Raw genomic sequence first — 19,976 nt, forward strand, 5'->3', positions numbered from 1 at the left:
CAGTGACTGAGAATAATTGACTCAAAGAATTTTCTTCCATACGAAATTTACTCAGATTTATTTATTTATCACCGTCTTCGGCTAGTCGTACAGACTGAACTATTTTACTTATAAACTAGAAATTACTACTAATCCTATTTCTAAAAAAGTTTTTAGTCAAGTTAAAATCGAATTCGTCACAGACAACATTGAACAAGCGAAGACACGAATCGAAAGGGTTGTTGTAGCCGTAGTTTGTTCTGTGGTATGGGACTGCTATTAAAGCTGAGCTCCGAAACCGTCGAGGAGGAATGTTGAGCGGGATCTGTGCGAGAAGTTCAGGGCAATCTATAGATCCTCCAATGACATCGAAAATAAATAGCCGCTGCATCGTTACTCGTCTGACAGATAGTGGTTCCAATCCTATGAGCTTGCATCGGTCAGAATAAGGAGGAAGATTGGTCGGATCGTTCCAAGGAAGTTGTCTCAGTGCAGACCGTAAGAACCTTTTCTGCACCGGTTCAATCGTGAGAACATGACCTACATAATAAGGGGACCAAATCGGAGCAGCGTATTCCAGAATGCTACGAACCAACGAGCAATAGAGAGTTTTTAAAGCGTGGATGTCGGTGAACTCGGAAGCGTGGTGACGGATGAATCCCAGCACAGAAAAAGCTTTGGCAGTGGTAATGCTCACATGTTCGTTGAATCTGAGCCTCGAATCGATGGTAACGTCAAGGTCACAGATTGACGACACACGTTCCAATGATGCAGTTTCCATTCTGTATTGATGAAGAATGGGGTTATTGCAGCGACCGAAGGTAATAACTTTGCACTTCATGTTATTGACCCGCATGCCGTTATCGCCACACCATACCAGTATATTTAGTATCAATATTTTCTTGTAGGCAATACAATCCGGAAGAGAAGCTATGACACGATACATTTTTAGGTCATCAGCGATTTTTGAAAGAAACTGCAGTTACTTATAGCTAGCTTATGAGTAATATTACGTTCAGACTACAGAGTTATAACATGTTATAGCGCTAGCGTTTTATAGTACGTTCAGACTACAGAGTTATAACATGTTATAACGGTTGTCAAATAATTGCAACACAGAAACCACCATCAAGATTGCGCTATAACATGTTATAACTCTGTAGTCTGAACAAGGCATTAAACGCTGTCCAGACTATAGAGTTATAACATGTTATAAGGGTTGTCAAATAATTGGAACACAGAAACCACCATCAAGATAGCGCTATAACATGTTATAACTCTGTAGTCTGAACGTACTATGAACAAGGCATAACTGCAGTTTCTTCCAAATCGGAGTAAATTTCGTATTGAAAGAAAATTCTCTGAGTCAATTATTCTCAGTCGCTAAGTTGGTATGATTGGCCGTGATGATATTTGATACTTTTTTTTTCTCTGTTCGGGACCTAACACTACTGCGCCCAGTAAATTGTCCTTAGTTTAGTGCATGTCGTATTACTCCATCACTATTGAGAAATGATGAAGTATTCGATTTTTTACAGTTGCCACTCTTGCATTTATCGCAAGGATCCGACTCTAATTGAAAGGTCCCGCTATTTATACCCTTCGGAGTGTTGAAACACCCTCCAAAGGCGCGCCCCATTGTTAGTCAAAATTGGATTCCTTCGCAACAAAAATAAGCAATGAAAACCGATAATGATCATGCATCAGAACCCTATTCTTATCCACTTCAAACTAGGGAACACAACGAATAGAAGATTAGGAATCACATAGATGAAGACAACTAACTCATTGTTTTCCTTGTTTCAAGATCATCCTCGGTAGACAAAACCGAGTCTTGTCACTATCAACAAGGCATAAAAAGTAAGAAGGACTAAGATGTGTTCCTTGGATTACTGAAAAATCCTGTTCCCCTAATTTGAAGTAGTCAGGACTAGGATTCGGTGGTAGATCTTACATCCCGCAACGTACCACGAAAAGGTGATCTACCCACGTTACGGGGCTTTGTACTTGTAAGTTGAAAAAAGAGGTGTCAAAGTATGTGTTTGACACATGAAACCTGTGAATTTCGCTTTCAGAGTGTCACAATCTGCGATTTTATGATTCGTGAGCGTTCACTCAGAGTGAGCTCTCGCGAGTCGTAAAATCGCTGATTGTGACTATCTGCAAGCGAATTTGACAGGTTTTATGCATCCAAATCAACTTGACCACTCCAGTATATTACCAGTGTACCCCGACAATTTGGTGCTGGTGGTTCTGTCAAGCTCACAAGTTTCAGAACGGTTATCTGAATAGTTATCTGATGGTTATCTGAATAGAGCGAATGCGGAAATGATGTACAATGAATTAAATCCAAGCTTTAAATTCATCTCATTGTCAGGCGTCCACCAAATTGGAACGCGCGTCCGCCGTCAAGATTAACATTAGTGATATTCAGCGAAGTCCAGTGATGCCAGCGAGATTTTCAGTCGTATGCACAATGCATCAGTTTATGAAACTTTTTTTTGTAGTCTCGTGTGTCTTTGAGCAGAACAGAACCAAAAGTTTAAACATATGATTTGTAAAACGAAAATATGTGATTGTCATCGAAATAATTGAAACAAATGAGAATTGAGCGAGGATACTATCGGTGATTTCGACGCTATTGCAATTATCGTCGATGATGAACAAAAAAAAATTGTGGTATTGCTTCGAGAAAGAGCGTACTTATTACAGTATCCCCCCGCCAATCCGACAAATTTGATAGGGTAGAGCGCTACTTCGTCGTAATCGCCCATTTCCGTTCTATCGATCAGAAAAGATCAATTATATCAATGATTTCAACGTGCACAAATCAATTATAGGTTTGTTCCGATGCGCTAGCAAATTAGCTACAACATAAATCCTGTTAGAGCGCATTGCATGAATATTTACGCTCATTGTTCTCAAAACAAAAGAAGCGCTCCTAGCGAATCCCCTTTTTCTAAGTTTATCCGTAGGACGAAGAAAATCTAATGGCGTTTCAATGCGTTAGGACGGAATTGAAACTCGTAGAACGAATTTAGAATCAAGAAGCAGTGTTAGATTTTAGACAATATCTCAACAATTTGTGACTCTTTATCAAATCCAATGGTACGTATGGAAAGGTGAATAAATTTGCAAGTCATATTTGACAGACATATTACATTTTTTGTTTAAACTCGTTCAGCAAAGGAAGGTAAAGCGCGGGTTGTGCTTAGTAGGACGGAAATAAGATCAAAAACCCTAATCTGACTTTCAACTGGGGGGGGGGGGGGGAGGTGACTGTCAAATACGAACAACTTTCGTTCGCCCTTTATGGATGTACAATTGGATCCATTTGTAAACATTGCAAGCGTTGCAAGCAATGAAAACTGGTTCCGTTTGTAAACATTGATCATCGTTCTTACCCGAGAAACATTGTTTTGATCGCGATTTGGAAATAAAAAAACAAAGCTAAGATGGAAAAATCAACGAAAAAATAATTGCTGAGTAAGTTTAACTACTAATATAATTTACCAATCAATATTTACACTTTTCCACCAAATAACTCTTTAGAAAGTGCTCAAATCTTACGGCAAAACAATGGTATCAGAAATTCATCGCACCATGGCTGCCGGAAAAGTTGGAACCATTATTGTTATGCAACTGAACTCATCTGTAGAAAAGGTGGAGCCTATTCTTTCCCTTCTGACCAATGCTGATATTTTTACTGCTTCAGGTTAGTTATTAATTTGATAAAACATTCGGGCTTAGTAATATAGAGCCAATTGGTAAAATGTACACGCCGTAGCAATTATGAACCACATATTTCAGATTGCTACAAGTTCTTACTTCCCGTTAGACTATCTTGGACTAGTTGAGAGTGTTATATGAATTTTACAATTTCAGATGTTCACGATGGACGAAACAAGTGTTAATAAATCATAATTAAGTAAAAGGTAGCACTTGAACGTGAAACTTATGTAACGAATGTAGCAAATATGTCTAATAAATACCTTAATTTTTTAGCATCAGTATTGATTTTCGTCGAATAGTTTTGATTTTACTGAATTTATTTAAACCAGTCCAAAGGCCACAAGTGATTCGTTATAAATGAGTAACATACATTTGATTTATTGAAATATTTATTTTAATTGATAACAGGGTTTTTCACAAATACAGACTTTCTTAACTGCCCTCAATGATTCTAGCCCTCGTATACAAACTGAGATTTTCTTTTCTAATGACCTTCAAACAAAATCAACTTTGTATACTTACTGCGAGTAGATTCCTTAAATGGGCGAATCGTTTTACAATATATTTTGAGGCGCATGTTCAAACATTTTTCCACAATATGCTTGATGAAAATGGATTTATGATCAGTTAAAACATCGCTGTCATTACAAGAATGCTTTTTTAATTCATTCAAAACAAATGAGGTTTGAAGCTTTTGAACGGTTGAATCAACAAGTAAACTGTAATATTTTGCAACATTAAAATCTGTTTTATAATTTACCAACGTGTTAAACTGTAGTTCAAATACTTCATAAAATGCACGAATCATACAAGTACATGTATCGTAACACTTCATGAAATTTAGACAGTCCTTACATTTGACAGTTCGCACAACCTCCTTTCGAATAAATTCCACAGTTTGCTGCAATGCTGAATCTTTTACGCTCTCGTCCACAAAATCATCCACAGGTTCTATTTCGTCTGCCAGCATTTGTTCAATGCCTTCAAAAACTTCACAGTGTTCCGTTGCTGAAGTATCTCTAATTCGGCTGCTATCTGAGGCCACAGTAAGGATTGTGGAATTACCAAAATCTTGACAGTTCGATTTAGGAGGAACAGTTACATTATTGTTAGTGAGTAGACGCTTGTATGCTGCTTTAAATTGGCCTGCACTAGGATTGTTGTTAGAGCCACCTTTTGCTCGGACAGCCGCGAAGAATGTTTCCAGGTGATCCTGGCTAAACCTGTATGCAGGCTTCCAGTGCGCGCGCTACCGTATGCGAGACGCAATACGAATAGTCTCATAATCATAGCAGTCTCATGCGCAAGAGATTTGTAGCACTCTGTTTCTCTCTCTTCAGTTTTGTCGCATCTCACATTCTCATAATGTCTGTGTGTCGCACTGTTTTGTAAGCACAGCACATTTCCGGATGTATGCGTTTCATGAGAACGAGTATCATCCGACGTCGCGTGAGCCGAAGCTCGTGCGCTTTTCGCAGTGAGACGTCGCTAAGCGACGTTTCAATGCGACATCGAAATAACAAACTCAACTGGAAGACCAACTCGTGTTCTTGATGTGGGGAAAGTGTTGTTTTGTTTTGGAAACGATGGAAAGCGACCTAGCTACTACACTCTTATCGAACATGGAGAAGAGGTGTCGGATGGTTATGACCAACAAAGTTTTCCTAGCGGCAATTTTCGTTGATTAAAGGATTAACTTGAAAAATAGCCCATTCATAACAAACGAAGTAAGAGATGTGGCTTTGGTAAGCGAAATGTACAATCAAGTTGTGGTTTATTTGCTCGTTAATATGCTTTTTTTAATTTCACCGAGGGTCCACGGTACTAACACTAAGACTATTTAGAAATCTGTCGTCGCAAATTGATTGTTTCAATTCAGCATCATGGTGGCTGATATGAACTATCCTGTGAGCGCTAACACATCTGAAGAATTCATTTGCTGCCGTAGTATGTTTTGTTGATTGACAGGTATTCAATACAATTCCTGAAGCAAGAAGCTTAGCAACAATCCGTAATACAGATATGACACAAATTGTTCCTAAATTTATTACTTCAACCTTAATCCAGCATTTCGTACCTACGTACACTGTGGTGCAAAGTTGATCGGACAAAGGTCGTTTTCATACAAACTAGTCAAGTTTAACATGTTATAAATGTGTTCTGTTATGATCAATTGGGCTGAAATTTTGGCGTCGAGACGAACTTGGCATGCGTAGGCATTGTTTTCATTTTCTTCTGTCGTTTCGCTTTTCCTCATCATCGTACTGCAGAAGTCTTCACCGTTTTCGTTGTGCTTCACATCATCAGCAGCGAGCGCTACGTTTTGCCTGTGAGCAGCGACCATTACTGGTGATTGTTGTTTGCTATGGCTCTACCTCTTACTGCGTGACAAAAAGTTCTGTCAGCGATAGTCGGTTGATGCGTTGACAAATGTCAAGTGAGTGTCATGATAATTTGCATCACTGATACAAATATGAACTACAAATATGTTGAATTTCACGTGTAAGAAATACCAAATTTTTTGAAGCACTTGTTGGAAGGTGACAATAAAAATAAAATTTGTGCATAGCTGATCGGACAAAGGTCAATGGAAAAGCAAGTTTTGTGTCAAAAATTTCAACTCAATTGATCTGACAGAACACATTTACAACATGTTAAACTTGGTTAATTTTTAAGTGCAGACTTGTGTGTATGCAATGAGAAGTCACCACCAACGTTTTTGCAGCAAAGTACACTTCTGCGTTGAAAATAATCCCTTAAAAAAGTGTTCACTCAAGCCAGACAAATAAAAATATTAATCTTCAGAGTTCTATCATTACTAGCGTGTTGATATGATCGGTCAAGTCAGACCGAAATGTGAATTTTTTATTTGATTTTGAGAAAAACGAATTTAAAGTTGGCTGTTTGTGTCTTATGTAATGGGAAAAATCATTTGACCGTTTTCTCTTGCTACTCTAATTTTTCAAATCTGGCTGAAAAATTGAAATGTAGTTGAGGGAATTCTTGATCTTATGATATCATTAACTCATTTTTTGTTTTTATTTTGCTACTTAGTCCCTTCTGACTTAAGGCCGACCATATAATCTTGTATAGTATAGTGCTGTTTTACATTCAAAATCGTCCATTTATATTTTTACTGGTCTGAGTAAAAGTATTCTGAGGGATTCTGAGTTTAATTTGGTGCAAATGCGCAATAACTTGTTTATTTTTCCACCAAATGGGCTGAAAGCTTCAGAGGCTTCCAAAAAATGTGTTTTAGAAGGTTTCCGCATAAGGACTTGTTGAAGGACACATAGTTCCATAGATATTCCGGTATTATTTGGGTGCTAACATGCTAACGGTATCCCAACTACCGTAAGGTTGCCATCCACCGCTCACGTAGCTTTCCTTTACCTTCCTTTAGCATCCTTTCGACAAGCAATTGCGTCTTCCTAGCATCATTAGTGATGATCTTACGGTGATTCCAGTATATCTCTGGAACCATGAGTTGAGTCTGCTTGAATCTATACTAGAAGATATTTCTGGAACCATCTAAAAACTTTACCCCATTTCAAAGTCCACATGTGCAAAGGGCCACAAGTCTTCTGTGAACAAACCCTTGCAGTCCCTTATCTCGTCACCCGACAACATCACTTATGATGGGACCGCGAGAGTCAAAGCATGCGAAACAGCGCACGGCGATGGCGCCCTGAGAGAGCGCATTGAGATGTTGCAATGAAACAGTCACATGTGATTGAATACACAGTCGCATTGAGAGAGCAATGCGATGAGACAAACAAAAATTGAAACGCTCGAATTTGTTGAGAGCGTGTTGCTTGTCGCGCGCATCGTTCTGGTCTCTCTTTTGTACAATAATGTAGCACACCATGGATTTGAGAGTCATGCGACGCTCCGTCTCACAGCTCGCTGTCGCATTTGTGTACGCGTGAGATTTCCGGAAGCCTGCCTGTATGTCCTTATGTGTCCCAAAACTTCTAACTCAACAACAAGCTCTTTATACATATTCAAGAAACTTTGCATGTCAATTAAGAAGCCCAAGAATCCAGTTTTGGACTGAGACTGCAGAATTGATTGGCCAGTCAACAGTTGGATTGATCTGATAAATGTATCGGCGTACCGAAAAACTGCTTCAATTTCATCAAAATTGTCTTTGCTAAACGGTTTCTTGAAACCGGTAGCTTGGATATCCTTGCTGTTCATTATGTCGAACAAATTATTGATCAGACCTACTAACTCTGCGGTAGCGTCTGAACCACTGAAGGCAGGATCCTGTTGCTTTAGCAACCTCAAAGCGTCGGAAACACTTTTGCTTAGTGTTTGTGTAGCCAGCACAACCTTCATTTTTTGGTTTTGAAAGTTAATATGATGGTCTGATAATTTTGGAGCTAATTTCAAACCGGTAAGGTTCTGAAAGTCGTTCAGCTTTTTTATGTACTCCCATCTTGCCTCTCCATTCATGGTGCGTAGAACAGACTGAGATGACAATATGTTTCTAACCAACTTCAGCATATGACACGCATCAAGTAAAACATATATTCGATGCGTGCCAGAGGGATGCTGGAAATGCGATACGATGGATGCAGCATTAATTTTCAAGTTACAGCCAAGGTCATTAGCAACAGAAAAATTGGTTGAAGTACCGTCGAATGTGAAACCGATAACTTTAACGCCAACGTCTTCCAAAGCAACCAGAACGTTTTCAATTATTAACTTTTTTTTCGTATGTTTTCAGTCCGCAGATCAAAAAATATGCTACTGGTATTTTCCAGTCTTCTTCAACTGACGACACCATGAAAACAAGTGCTTCCTTAGCAGGTACCAGCTTATCTTTCTCGCACAAAAATGACAACGAATCTCCATAGCTTACAACTCCATAGAATTTTTTCTTATGCGGATTCCATTCAACGAGTTGCCGGATCGCTACTTCATCCATTGATAAGCCTACCATCAATTGCCGTCCTTCAGAAGCCATAGCGTTTGATTTTGATTCCAGGACACTCAAAGCTTCAGCAGTGATTCCCGGCTCACCATCTAGCCCCCGGTACCATCTGGTTACCGTCTTATCATTAGGAAGGGCATTATTAAAAGCAGATCGAACAAACCGATATGCTTTCGGAGAATAAAAGTGCAGCGTTGTAGCAAAGGTACGCACCGTCTCACTATACCGCCCTCCATGATGCACGTTCCCCAGTTCTTTTAGAAGTTCAGAATGTGTTTCGTATTTCTGTATTTATTAAAATATTAATGAACAAAAAACTTCAATAAATACATTGTAAGCTGGTGGTAAACGTAGTTATCTGTTGAATTGCTTACCTGAAGTAGCACTTCCCCTTTTGAAGTGATTAGCTTTTTTTCCTTCAGCTCAGCTATAATATTAGTAAAATGTCTAGCATTTTTACGGTGCAACATGTTTTGTTGTTTCAATCGTTGCGTACGTTTCTGTGATCGTTGTAATTGTAGTAAAACCTTTGGTAGTGCTTCTTTTGTGGCCTTCGTGGACAATGAGGAAACATCCTTGATGTCACCAGCATATCTTATTCTACAAGATGAAAAAAATATAGTTCACACCAAACTGAACAAATAAGCTCGTTTTAATTTATCAAAAAGTATGATAAAAAGTTTGAGTTTCCATCCAATAGTCTTGCTGTATTCGATACACTTATTGCTTATGAAGCAAGCAATAAGTTCTCCGAAGACACCAAAACAATTTGATGGAAACGGGCACTTTTATCACACTTTTTACATTTTTGGGGTAGTTCAGTTGCAGTGCACAGTGCACAGATGCAATCAGCAAAAAGAGAAATTAAGTCGTATCGCAAATTTACCGCTTTTCTTTGGAAGATGTACTAGTTACCGCCGATGAAGACTCATTCGAGAAGGCTGGTTCACGTACATAGCTGCTTTCAATTACTTGTTCATTTTCGGTTTGAGTTTGAGCATTGAACTTCTCAGGAAGCTCGACAGGAATCTTAGGCAATTCAAATAGATGTCGGGAAGTATTCATCACATTATGGACGGCGTGTGAAACGAAGTTGATGTCGACCACCGCAACTGGATGTCTTTTGTTTAATGCAGTTGATGAAGACACGATTTTAAGGCGTTCGGGAATTGTGTTTTGGATTTCACCAAACGGTACTCTGCTTCCAACTGTGTGGGCATCTCCAGTTATGTTTGTTTGGTTATCGGATGCTTTTCCTGTTTTTTCTACCAGGTTCAAACATGGCACAGCATTTTTCTTTAATGTTCGCTTTCCGTTGTTTTCCCGAAAATCGCTTTCTTTGAAGTGCAGTGAGCAGATCCTTGCATTGCTATAACTGATATAATTGGAACCCGCCCGTGAAAGAGCTTCTATCCACCGTTGATATTGCTCAGGTTTCTTGGGAAATCTACAACGAAACATTTCGTAAGGTTTGTAGGAACATAATTTAGAAAAACCGTACCTGTGTGAAGATGTGCCAGTTAACTCCTTCTGCCAATGCATATCAGTTAAGCACGAGAAAATTGAGCATCGCGTGATTAGATTTATCAGGTGAATCAAATGGAGAATGCACTGTAACGTTAACAATTACGTATAAGAATACTGAATTTCACAAAATATCAACCGAACCGACCGAGCTGACGATCAAAACAAACGCAACATACGAGATAAACAAACTAGATTGACGTTTGACTTGTCGATGATGATCGGTAGGCGAAACTCGTCACAGCTCCCCCCCCCCTGACTTTCAAGTCCATAAAATCAATGTTACCAATGTAAAAAAAAAAAAAATAATAAGACACCGTGTTGTCGTATTAAGGGGGTAGTACACTTTGAACGTCCAAAAAGTAAGGCATTTTCGTTAATTTTTTTAAGCAATAAAACACTCAGGGAGGGCAAATATGTTATAACCCATTTATTAGTCATCCTTCGAACTACAATTTGTATTTTTTTGAACTCGATTGGCGTCTCCCCGTGGCCGGTGCACCAGGTCGCGCGGAAGTCGGAAATACTCCTTTCCATGTGATCCTGGAACATAAATCGAACAAAAATCCTGATTAGTAATGAAATTTGGGTTAGAAATACGTATTCCGATGATTTTTAAATTAATTTTTTCAAAAGTTGTGGCCTTAGGAAAAAAAAAGTCCATTTTTCACCCTAAAAATGCTTACAAAATCGTGGATTAAAAATCCATTTTTGACAAAATCGAAAATGTGGATACGTATTTCTAAGCAAATTTTAATTCTGAACAAGAAAACCTAGGCGATATCCAAATTTGATGATAACTGGTTAGAGTTATTTCCCACGCCAGTTTGAAAAACCCCTTTTCGAGATAAACGCGTTTAAAGGTAAAATCTCTCTCTCAGCGCGCCGGTACATGTTTTAGGAAATCGCTTCGTAAAGCGGTAAGGAATATTCTGGCGGACTTGGAGTCTTTTCTAAATTAAAGTATACATCCCAAGGAACATTTTAAGCCAAAAAAATGCATTTTTTTGAAAAATCAAAGTGTACTCCCCCCTTAAGGAGAGCCGGAGTGGGGAGATACCAACCGGTGGAAACTAACGATTTTAAATTGCCTCACTACTTGACTAGCCTATTGGTACCATTAACGTACCCCATTATAGTAAAAATTCTAGTACTACACTATGTTTGTTTTGATTCACTATGAAATTTTGACAGATAAAATGGTGGGTTCGTGGATTTTCCTATATTTCGAGGGGTGCACCGATTAGCTTGGGCCCGAAGAGAGTACCAGAGCTGAGCCAAAAAGTTGAGCACATTTATTCGGGACCTTCTGGTCTTAGAGTTACTGTGGATTTCCACCTGGTTCAAAGGAGAATCCTTTTTCGAGGATATTAGTGAATGGTCATCTAACTCCCGAAATCCACATCCAGCGTTCTTTCCGTCAAGGAGATCCCTTGTCAATGATCCTCCACCAGTTACTTTTTGTACTGTATATGCAACCTGTATTGGACGTATTAAGGCGAGCTTTTCCTGGTGTGATAATTAATGCTTACGCAGATGACATATCGATGTTCCTGGAAAACGAAGGAATGTTAGTGCAAGTCTCTGAGCTGTTCACAAACTTTGGTGAAGAAGCAGGAGCAATTCTCAACCGAAGCAAAACTGTGGGTTTAATGATAGGCAACATCAACTTAACTGAAGCTACCGAGTGGCTCTCAATTGAGAACCACGTCAAGATCCTAGGTATCTAGGAGATCTCAACTGGAATTCGATCTTATCGGGTATGAAACAGCGGATTTGGGAACAAAGTCCCAGAAACTTGCCACTTACTCTAAGAGTGACACTACTAAACACGTATGTGTGCTCAAAAATGTGGTACGTGGCCTCTATCGTGTACTTGCCAAAAAACTACGAAGCTCGCATTATAACTGAGCTGAGAAAGTTCCTGTGGATGGGGCACCCTCAACAGTTCAAGATCTCCTTTCAAAATCTTACGCTTCCCAAAAACCGTGGTGGCCTACACTCTCCAGCGTTGAAATCAAAAGCTCTTCTACTGAATCGATTGGTAAAGTAATTGGATCAACTTACACTGCTAGCCGATTTTCTGGAAGGATCTGGTAATCCACCGAACGTCCCAAGTGTGGATTTCCACCTGGTTCAAAGGAGAATCCCTCAACGCGCTGTAGCTTGCAGCTAAATTGTTACTTACCTCTTCGAGCTCCTGGGAATGAAAGGCCACGAGTTCTGGGTTTTCAAATATACGAAGCATAGCCTACTTAGATCAAATCGACATAGAGTGTTCGTCGACTTTAGCTCCGTATACATTTCTACCGAATCATTAATACAGCTCATTTCACACTTTCTTAAGCTCATGACCGCATAGAGGTAACTCTAAGACCACTGGGTCCCGAAGAAAATCATTATTATTTTTGGCTCACTCAGTACCAGAACAACGGTCCGAAGCAGTCCCAAGCTATTTCACTCACCCCTGCATGTTCTGCATGAATCCACACACCCCTGATGTTATCTGTCAAACTTTCATAGCGAATCAAAACAAACATAGTGTAGTAATAGAATTTCAACTAGAATAGGGTACGTTAATCGTTTGCTTGGGACCAATAGGCTACTAAAGTGGTGAGCCAATTTAAAATCGTTAATTTCGTATTGATTGTTGGTTGGAGTCTATGTGCCTCACATGTTGATATCAATAGCCTTGCACATCATAGTTCAATGATCTAAAATATCCTACTTCATCGACTTCTACTTTACCGGCTCCAAAATTGTATCGACAAATATATAAACAAAAAAGCTAATTTGTGATTTGATCCTGGACTGATGGGGTGTGCTGTTGCCATTGTCTTCGTTCGACCTCACTGGGCCACGCTTGTTCTCATATATGAGGCCATTGCCTTGCAGGAACTCAGCTTGGACCACTATCCGGTAGTACCTGAGGTGGGATCCTCTGTGAACCGATTTGAAGATTTCCGGCGCAACTATCGTCGTGTCAACTGGGAACGGTTTCAACACTGCGTCGATACATCGGACAACTACGATGTACAAATGGATACGTCGAAAAACGTTGATCGATGTCTTCATACCATTGAGGAGGTGATTTCCCCGGCCAGGGAACAACTCGTGCCTTTATCCAGACAGGTGAGTAACACTCTGAACCTTGGCAGCTGTACTAAAGACCCCATTACACTCCGTAACACCATTCGTACACAGTACCGGTGTACTGGTCTGCCTAACTTGAAGACCAATTGTAATCGATTAACAAAGATCATTCAGCCCAGGAACCGAACAAACAATTGAGCTGATTAAAAGCCGAATAAGCTATTTTTTAGCTGAAAAAGCATAATTTTGCCTGAATAAGCTTTTATTCAACTGTCAATGTTCGTTGGGAAGGTTGTATCTCAGAAATAACGATTTTGCGAAAAAGTTCCGTTATCTCCCAGATTGCTGTGGAGATTCACCAACACTTCGTCAGCTCCCTAGGGGCATCCCACTCTAAACTTTAGTTCCAATACTCATTCATTATTGTTAAATCTCTCTTAAGTTCTTTTACAAGGGGTAATTAACTCTGCACACTGTGCCGGAACACAGCATGGCACACTGTGCCGGGACACAGCATGGCACACTGTGCCGGGACACAGCATGGCACACTGTTCAGCATGCTGGGGCACACGTTGACAAGTAGGTCTCACACAATATAATATAAACGGAATCACTGTCGAGTGTTAACGTTTTGCGAATCGTTGCTAAGGGGTTCGAAAAATGCCATGGACAAATCTGTAAATATTTTCCGCACCATGAATCTTTTCAAAACAAACCAATCTCATCCGATTCTTAGCGGAACTCCCAGCTGCTAGTAGTTTCTTCCAAAACAGCTTCTATTCGGATCTCATGCCAACAGAGTTCTTCTACATTATGGTCGGTAGAGAAGGTCTTGTCCATACGGTTTGTCAAATGGCTAGATGATGTGGTTGTCCAATACGACAGTACGGTATGGAATGCTATAGGCGAGAAGTGCGACGACTGGTTTGCAAGTTTGTTATGCGAATAAATAATAAAGACAAAAACTACTCATTATAGAGAGTTGGGGGCGGTGGGGGTAGATGGGCGGGTTTGTCGTTCAGGTTGTTTTGCCAAGGGTCTTCTGGGATGAAAATTTTTTCGTTTTCCTCTTCGTTTTTCCTTGACATTCTTGCTTGTCATTGGTTTCGATGGAAAATTCACCGAACTTTATTGGGATGTCCATAGAAGTCCCTGCACTGTTAAGAGATGTTGATACGTACTAACCTCAAATATTCCATCAGATCTGGACCTATGTACGGTTGCCTTAGCGCAATAGTATAGGATTAATAGAAACAGATCAATGCAATTATATTCCATTCCGTCAGTCCGACATCAAGCATATACCTATTATCAACGATCCCGTCATTTTGCACATACTCTGTCATCATCCTTCTGTTGAACGAGTTTGTCTCAAGAGGCCCCGATGCCGATGGGTGGCCTACCGATCGGTTCTTGTGAGGCCTTGCTCAACCTTTATAATTTAATTCGCGGTAGAGGGGGTTTTGGTGGGGCCTACCAAGGGGTTCCCGCATGACGGCACTATGCAACTGTGACATGACGACACTGTAGAACTGCAGATGCGAAGCTTATCTGGTTCGCAAACCATTTCCGAAGCATGACTGATCTGCAGTGGGGTGATGTTTGATGGTGTTCATCGGTGGTACATTTAACATTGGTTTTCATTGGTAGTACATACTGTAGTAGTATACTGAAGGTACCTTGGTAATCTTGAACGCGTGCAATTGGGTGGTGGTGGCAGACATCACAATCAGCGACACTATGGGCTTGGGTGATTTCTACGAGGCCACGTACTTCTGAGTCTATCAGACGAACTGGTTCGAAGATGTTGTTTCTAGGGTGGGATTGAGCTTTCGCCCGTTCGATTTCTGGGTTTGATTTTGTCGGGGAGCATTTAACAGACAGCTTCGTCCACCATCAATCAGGTTACACCTTCCTTTCTACACGCGTTCCTTTTGGACGGGTCGAATTTGCCGTATAGGTTGGATGGCTTCCAGTCATCTTCCACTGCCCGAAGCGGAGCGCTCACGTTCAAATGAGAATGAAGTTTAATGTTTGCCATAAACGATCAAAGAAATTGAAAATGTGAACACAATCACAAAAGTATTTATAACTTGCTATACCTAATACAGGGTGTTTCTCGAATATCCCTCTTCCAAAAGTATTAAAATGTTTGAATAAACAAAGACCGTTTAGTACATATATTCGATATACAAATAAATTATAAAAATAAACAACCTAACCCCCTAGCGGGATTCTGCATCCCTCGTATGTTCACTCGAAATTTGTTCGTTGTCGTAGTTGATTCTACTCAAAATTTCCTCTTCAACATTATCCAATTCCACTGTCGGTTCTTGCAGCGATGGTTCTTCGGGAAACAACTGACATATATGGTCCAACAGTTGACCCTTCAAGTGACTGTCGTCCCTCGTGGATTCGTCATAGCATTCAGTCAGGACATCCGGACCGGAGTTGTTCCTACTTTGAACAGATTAAATCAATCCCAAATATCCTATCAATCCAATCATCAACTTACATAATCTCACGCATTTGCCGGTTCTCCTTCTTGAGTCGCTTCAACATCTCCAGCAATTTGTTACGCTCCGTCTTGCACTTCTGGTTGTTCTGCTCGATCTCACCGATAATTTGTTCTTCCTTGCAGCATTGACGCTGTTTTTCTGACAAAGTTTCAAACAGTATATCGAATCCCTCAGCCCGCACTCGACTGGCGACTCCAATCTGCGAATTGATTCAAAGCAAATGTGACATCTAGTGAGTAATCGAACCGAATCCCTCACAAACAGCAATGTACCTCTCCATCGCCTGTCATTTCTTCACACCGTGCCTTGAACATTTCCTTGCTCCTTTCCAAACTCTCCAGCAGCTTGGAACGGATCTGAAGCAGTATGTCGTCCTGCTTTTTGACGCTGACAAGCATATTGTTCTCGAACCGCAGCTTTCTGACCTCCTCTTGCAAGGCATCAACCTCCGTTCGGTGAGCTTGCAGCTCCGTTTCGACAGTCTCCGTCGGATCTCCCGTTGTCAAGGTTGCTATCGTTGCGTCTTTGTCTGCAATTTCTTGAGTCAGGAGGTTGATTCGTTGCTGGATTTAATTGAAAGTTTAGCTTAATAGACTTCTAGTTTGCAGGCGAGGAAATACCTACCGACAATTCTTCGGACTGCTGTCTGAAGGCTTCCATTTCTTTCGACTGTTTTTCAAGCATTGAATCTGAGGGATTGAATCGTGGATATTAAACTGATTTGACATCAGTTAGTCCTACCTTTTTCAGCTTCCTTTTCCTCTGATTCAAAGAGCTGCTTTTCCCTATCCTCGAGAGTATTACCTGCTTCGACTAGTTTTGCCTTCAAGTCCTCGATTTGTGCACTCAATGTACGAACCTTGCCTTTATTCTTGATGGTATCGAAAAGGTAAAATGAGATAGTGATATTTTTTTAGATTGAGGTGTTCTCAAGAAACATTGAATGCTGAATAAGAGTTTGTTCAGGCAAACATTTGCTTCTTCAGCTTTTAATCAGCTCAAATTGTTTGTTGGTTTCCTATGCAAACATTGAAAAACAAACGATTTACATCGTCTTCTTAAGATTCGATCTTTGGGATGGGCTGCAGGATATATAGTTAGGTTTGTCGCTTTAGGGTTCACTTCCTGCACCCCATCTCGAAAAGATAAGGTCAACCGCATGATTTCCACATTTCAGTTAGCTTAACTAACTTCAACCTAAAAAATCATCACCAACTCATACTACCTTTTCGAAATCATGCTCCCGTTCTTTGATGGCTGCAAGTACCGTTTCCAGTTCCAAGATCCGTTCCCGTTTCTGATTGCAATCTGCTTCGAGCCGATCGCATTTTTCCTCCAGTTGCCGCACCTTTCCATGCACCTCGCTCAGCTCCAGTTCTTTCCGCAGCAAAACCGCTTGCTGCAAAGCCGCATCTCCTGAACCTTCCCCTTCGCACGGTGTGCATCCAACCTGTATTCCCGAATCGATCTGGTCCGTTTCGGTGCATATCTTAGCCATTGCCTGTTCCAAATCAGTCGCTTTCGCTGGGGATGACACATGCGGTTCTTTTATTTTATCCCGCTTCAGCGGGGACTTCCTTTCGATCCCGTCCAGTGCGGCTTTCGAATTGGCGTAGCTTCCGTACTGTTGACTCAAATTGTTTCGAAATTTTTCAAAGCGCATGCTGTCAAACTCGAGCACCTTCTTGACCGCTTCGCTATCTTCGTTGCCCTTATCGAGTATCCTTCTGGTTTCGGATTCGGTAGTTTTCAGCTTACTGACAGCCGTTGAGGGTCGATTGCCACGCAGGTAGGACGGCAACTGGCCCAGCTTGTGGACGCCCTGTTGTAGTTTGTCGTCGACGATGCTCAGCTTGGAGGACTGCGAGAAGCGCGATGATGAGAAGCTGGTTGCCGGTCGGGACCTACTGGTGGGGATGCCGGATGGCTTTTTTTCGTCGATGCTCTGCTTGCTCGAGGTTCGCGAAGCCGTGCTGGGTTGGCGGGATTTGATCAGAGTCAGCGTTGATGACTTTTTGGATACCCCGGAGTCGATTTTCGAAGTGATCTGCTTTCTCGTTTTCATGACTGCAAGGGTTAAATTTGGGCTGTTATGCAGCTTGTTATACCATCGACAGACATGATTGTAGTACCGTTTGTACTTCTTTAATCTTGTACGTCGTTTGCGGTACTGGATTAAAGGAGCACAACGGTACTAGAATCATGCCTTTCGAAGGTAGTAAGGACAAGGCGAGCATGGCTGATTTCACAACGTGAATCAGCCAAGACAACGCCTTATCCTTAAAATTTATAGGTTTTACCTTTTGGGGATGCACTGCGTTCGGTTTTTGAGTTCATTTTTGTTCAATCTTGAATTTAAACGGGGGAACTGGGTGAGTATTCACAAGAAAGGAGCGAAAATTGTAGGCACACTGGCGAAGGGATCCAAGGAAAGTTATTCTTGAAGAGGTGACAGTGCGAGGCAATGACTACTTTGGTAAAACAAATAATAAAAAAACATTAAATGTTTTTATATTTAATTTACGTTTGTCCTACAAATCGCGAATCGACCAAGGATCCTCAGCTTCAGAAGAATCCCGAAACATGCAGAGAAAATCACTTCCAATCAGTGAACCTCGGTGCAGATTCGGGTGTACCGAAAACTAACGATTTTAAATTGGCTCACTACTTGACTAGCCTATTGGTCCCAAGCAAATCGATTAACGTATCCCATTCTAGTCGAAATTCTAGTACTACACAATGTTTGTTTTCATTCGCTATGAAAGTTTGACAGCTAAAATGAGGGGTTCGTAGTTTTTCCTATGTTTCAAGGGGTGCATCGATTAGCTTGGGACCGAAGAGTGTAACCGTTCTGTTACAAAGGTCCAATACAATATTTTAAATATGCCCATGTGATCGAGCATTCAAATAAATCTGTGTAACACTTGCGGTGAAACCCACTGGGCAGACGATACGGCCATGCTTAACGGCCGACTGCTGCATAAGGCGCGCATGGCCGCGGCAAAATGGTGACACGGAGTCACGGATGATGAGCTGAAGGGTTCTGCGATGCTTAGAGAACGGCCATCGTTCACTTTATCTCAGGCGAGCGTGTAGACCAGAAGTGTTTGTGGAATACATTGTAACAGAATACAGACTTTAGAAGAAACTTCTGGAAGAAAATTCTAGATTATAATCCTAGAAGAAGCCTCCAGAAAAAAAGCTTCTATAAGAAGTCTCCAGAAAAAGTATCTAGAACATTAATAGAAGCTTCTGGAAAAAGCTTCTGAAAAAAGCAAACTCTATTTTATCAGTTAGGGCCTCCCTTAGCTCAGTCGGTAAAGGCGCAGCTACAAAGCAAGACCATGCTGGAGATAGCTGGGTTCAATTCCCGGTCCGGTCTAGGAATTTTTCGGGTCGGAAAATTTCTCGACTTCCCTGGGCATAGAAGCAACAATCAATACGAAACTAACGATTTTAAATTGGCTCACCACTTTAGTAGCCTATTGGTCCCAAGCAAACGATTAACGTACCCTATTCTAGTCGAAATTCTAGTACTACGCAATGTTTGTTTTGATTCGCTATGAAAGTTTGACAGATAAAATGAGGGGTTAGTGGTTTTTCCTATGTTTCGAGGGGTAAATCGATTAGCTTGGCACCGAAGAGAGTACCAGAGCTGAGCCAAAAAGTTGACCACGTTATTTCGGGACCTTCTAGTCTTAGAGTTACCTCTATGATAGAAGTATGATTGGACTTGCCACACAATTATACCAATGCAAAAATGGTACAGGCATCGAAGGATCTCAATTAATAACTGTGAAAGTGCATCTAGAACTCTAAGTTGAGAGCACAAATAAGCTTGAAATTCGAAGAAGAAGAAGAAGATTTTATCAGTTAATGTGCACGTCAGTTATTCCGTATATAGGGAGACCTTTCATTCACATACCAAGTTTCCCGTAAATACAAAATTGGCGACGAGGATGGCATGCCCGCAATCTACAATGGAACACAGTTCACCTGCGCTGAATTCGCCAACTTCTGCATGGCGAATGGGATAGAACACATTACAACAGCCCCGTTCCATCTACAGTCGAACGGGCTGGCCAAACGTTTTATCGACACGTTCAAACTCACCGTCAAGAAGATTCGAGAGGGGAGAGGAGCAATCGACGAAGCTTTGGACATATTTCTGCTTACATATCGGAGCACAC

At 40.9% G+C, this 19,976-nt stretch overlaps 1 protein-coding gene across 1 annotated transcript; it reads right to left on the minus strand.

Moving 5' to 3' along the window:
- Positions 1 to 15,492: 15,492 nt before the first annotated feature.
- LOC135707592 (ERC protein 2-like) lies at positions 15,493 to 18,225 on the minus strand. Its single transcript, XM_065229463.1, has 7 exons — positions 18,087 to 18,225; positions 17,012 to 17,853; positions 16,528 to 16,657; positions 16,411 to 16,448; positions 16,059 to 16,349; positions 15,783 to 15,985; positions 15,493 to 15,724 (listed from the first exon to the last, which is right to left on the minus strand). The coding sequence occupies exons 1-7, from the start codon at positions 18,121 to 18,123 to the stop codon at positions 15,493 to 15,495; spliced, it is 1,773 nt and encodes a 590-aa protein (XP_065085535.1). The 5' UTR covers positions 18,124 to 18,225.
- Between the last annotated feature and the right edge of the window lie 1,751 nt (positions 18,226 to 19,976).

Source organism: Ochlerotatus camptorhynchus, unplaced genomic scaffold (assembly GCF_037179485.1).
Source record: "Ochlerotatus camptorhynchus isolate MF236.1 unplaced genomic scaffold, CSIRO-AGI_Acam_v1.1 ptg000314l, whole genome shotgun sequence".
Classification (NCBI taxonomy): domain Eukaryota; kingdom Metazoa; phylum Arthropoda; class Insecta; order Diptera; family Culicidae; genus Ochlerotatus; species Ochlerotatus camptorhynchus.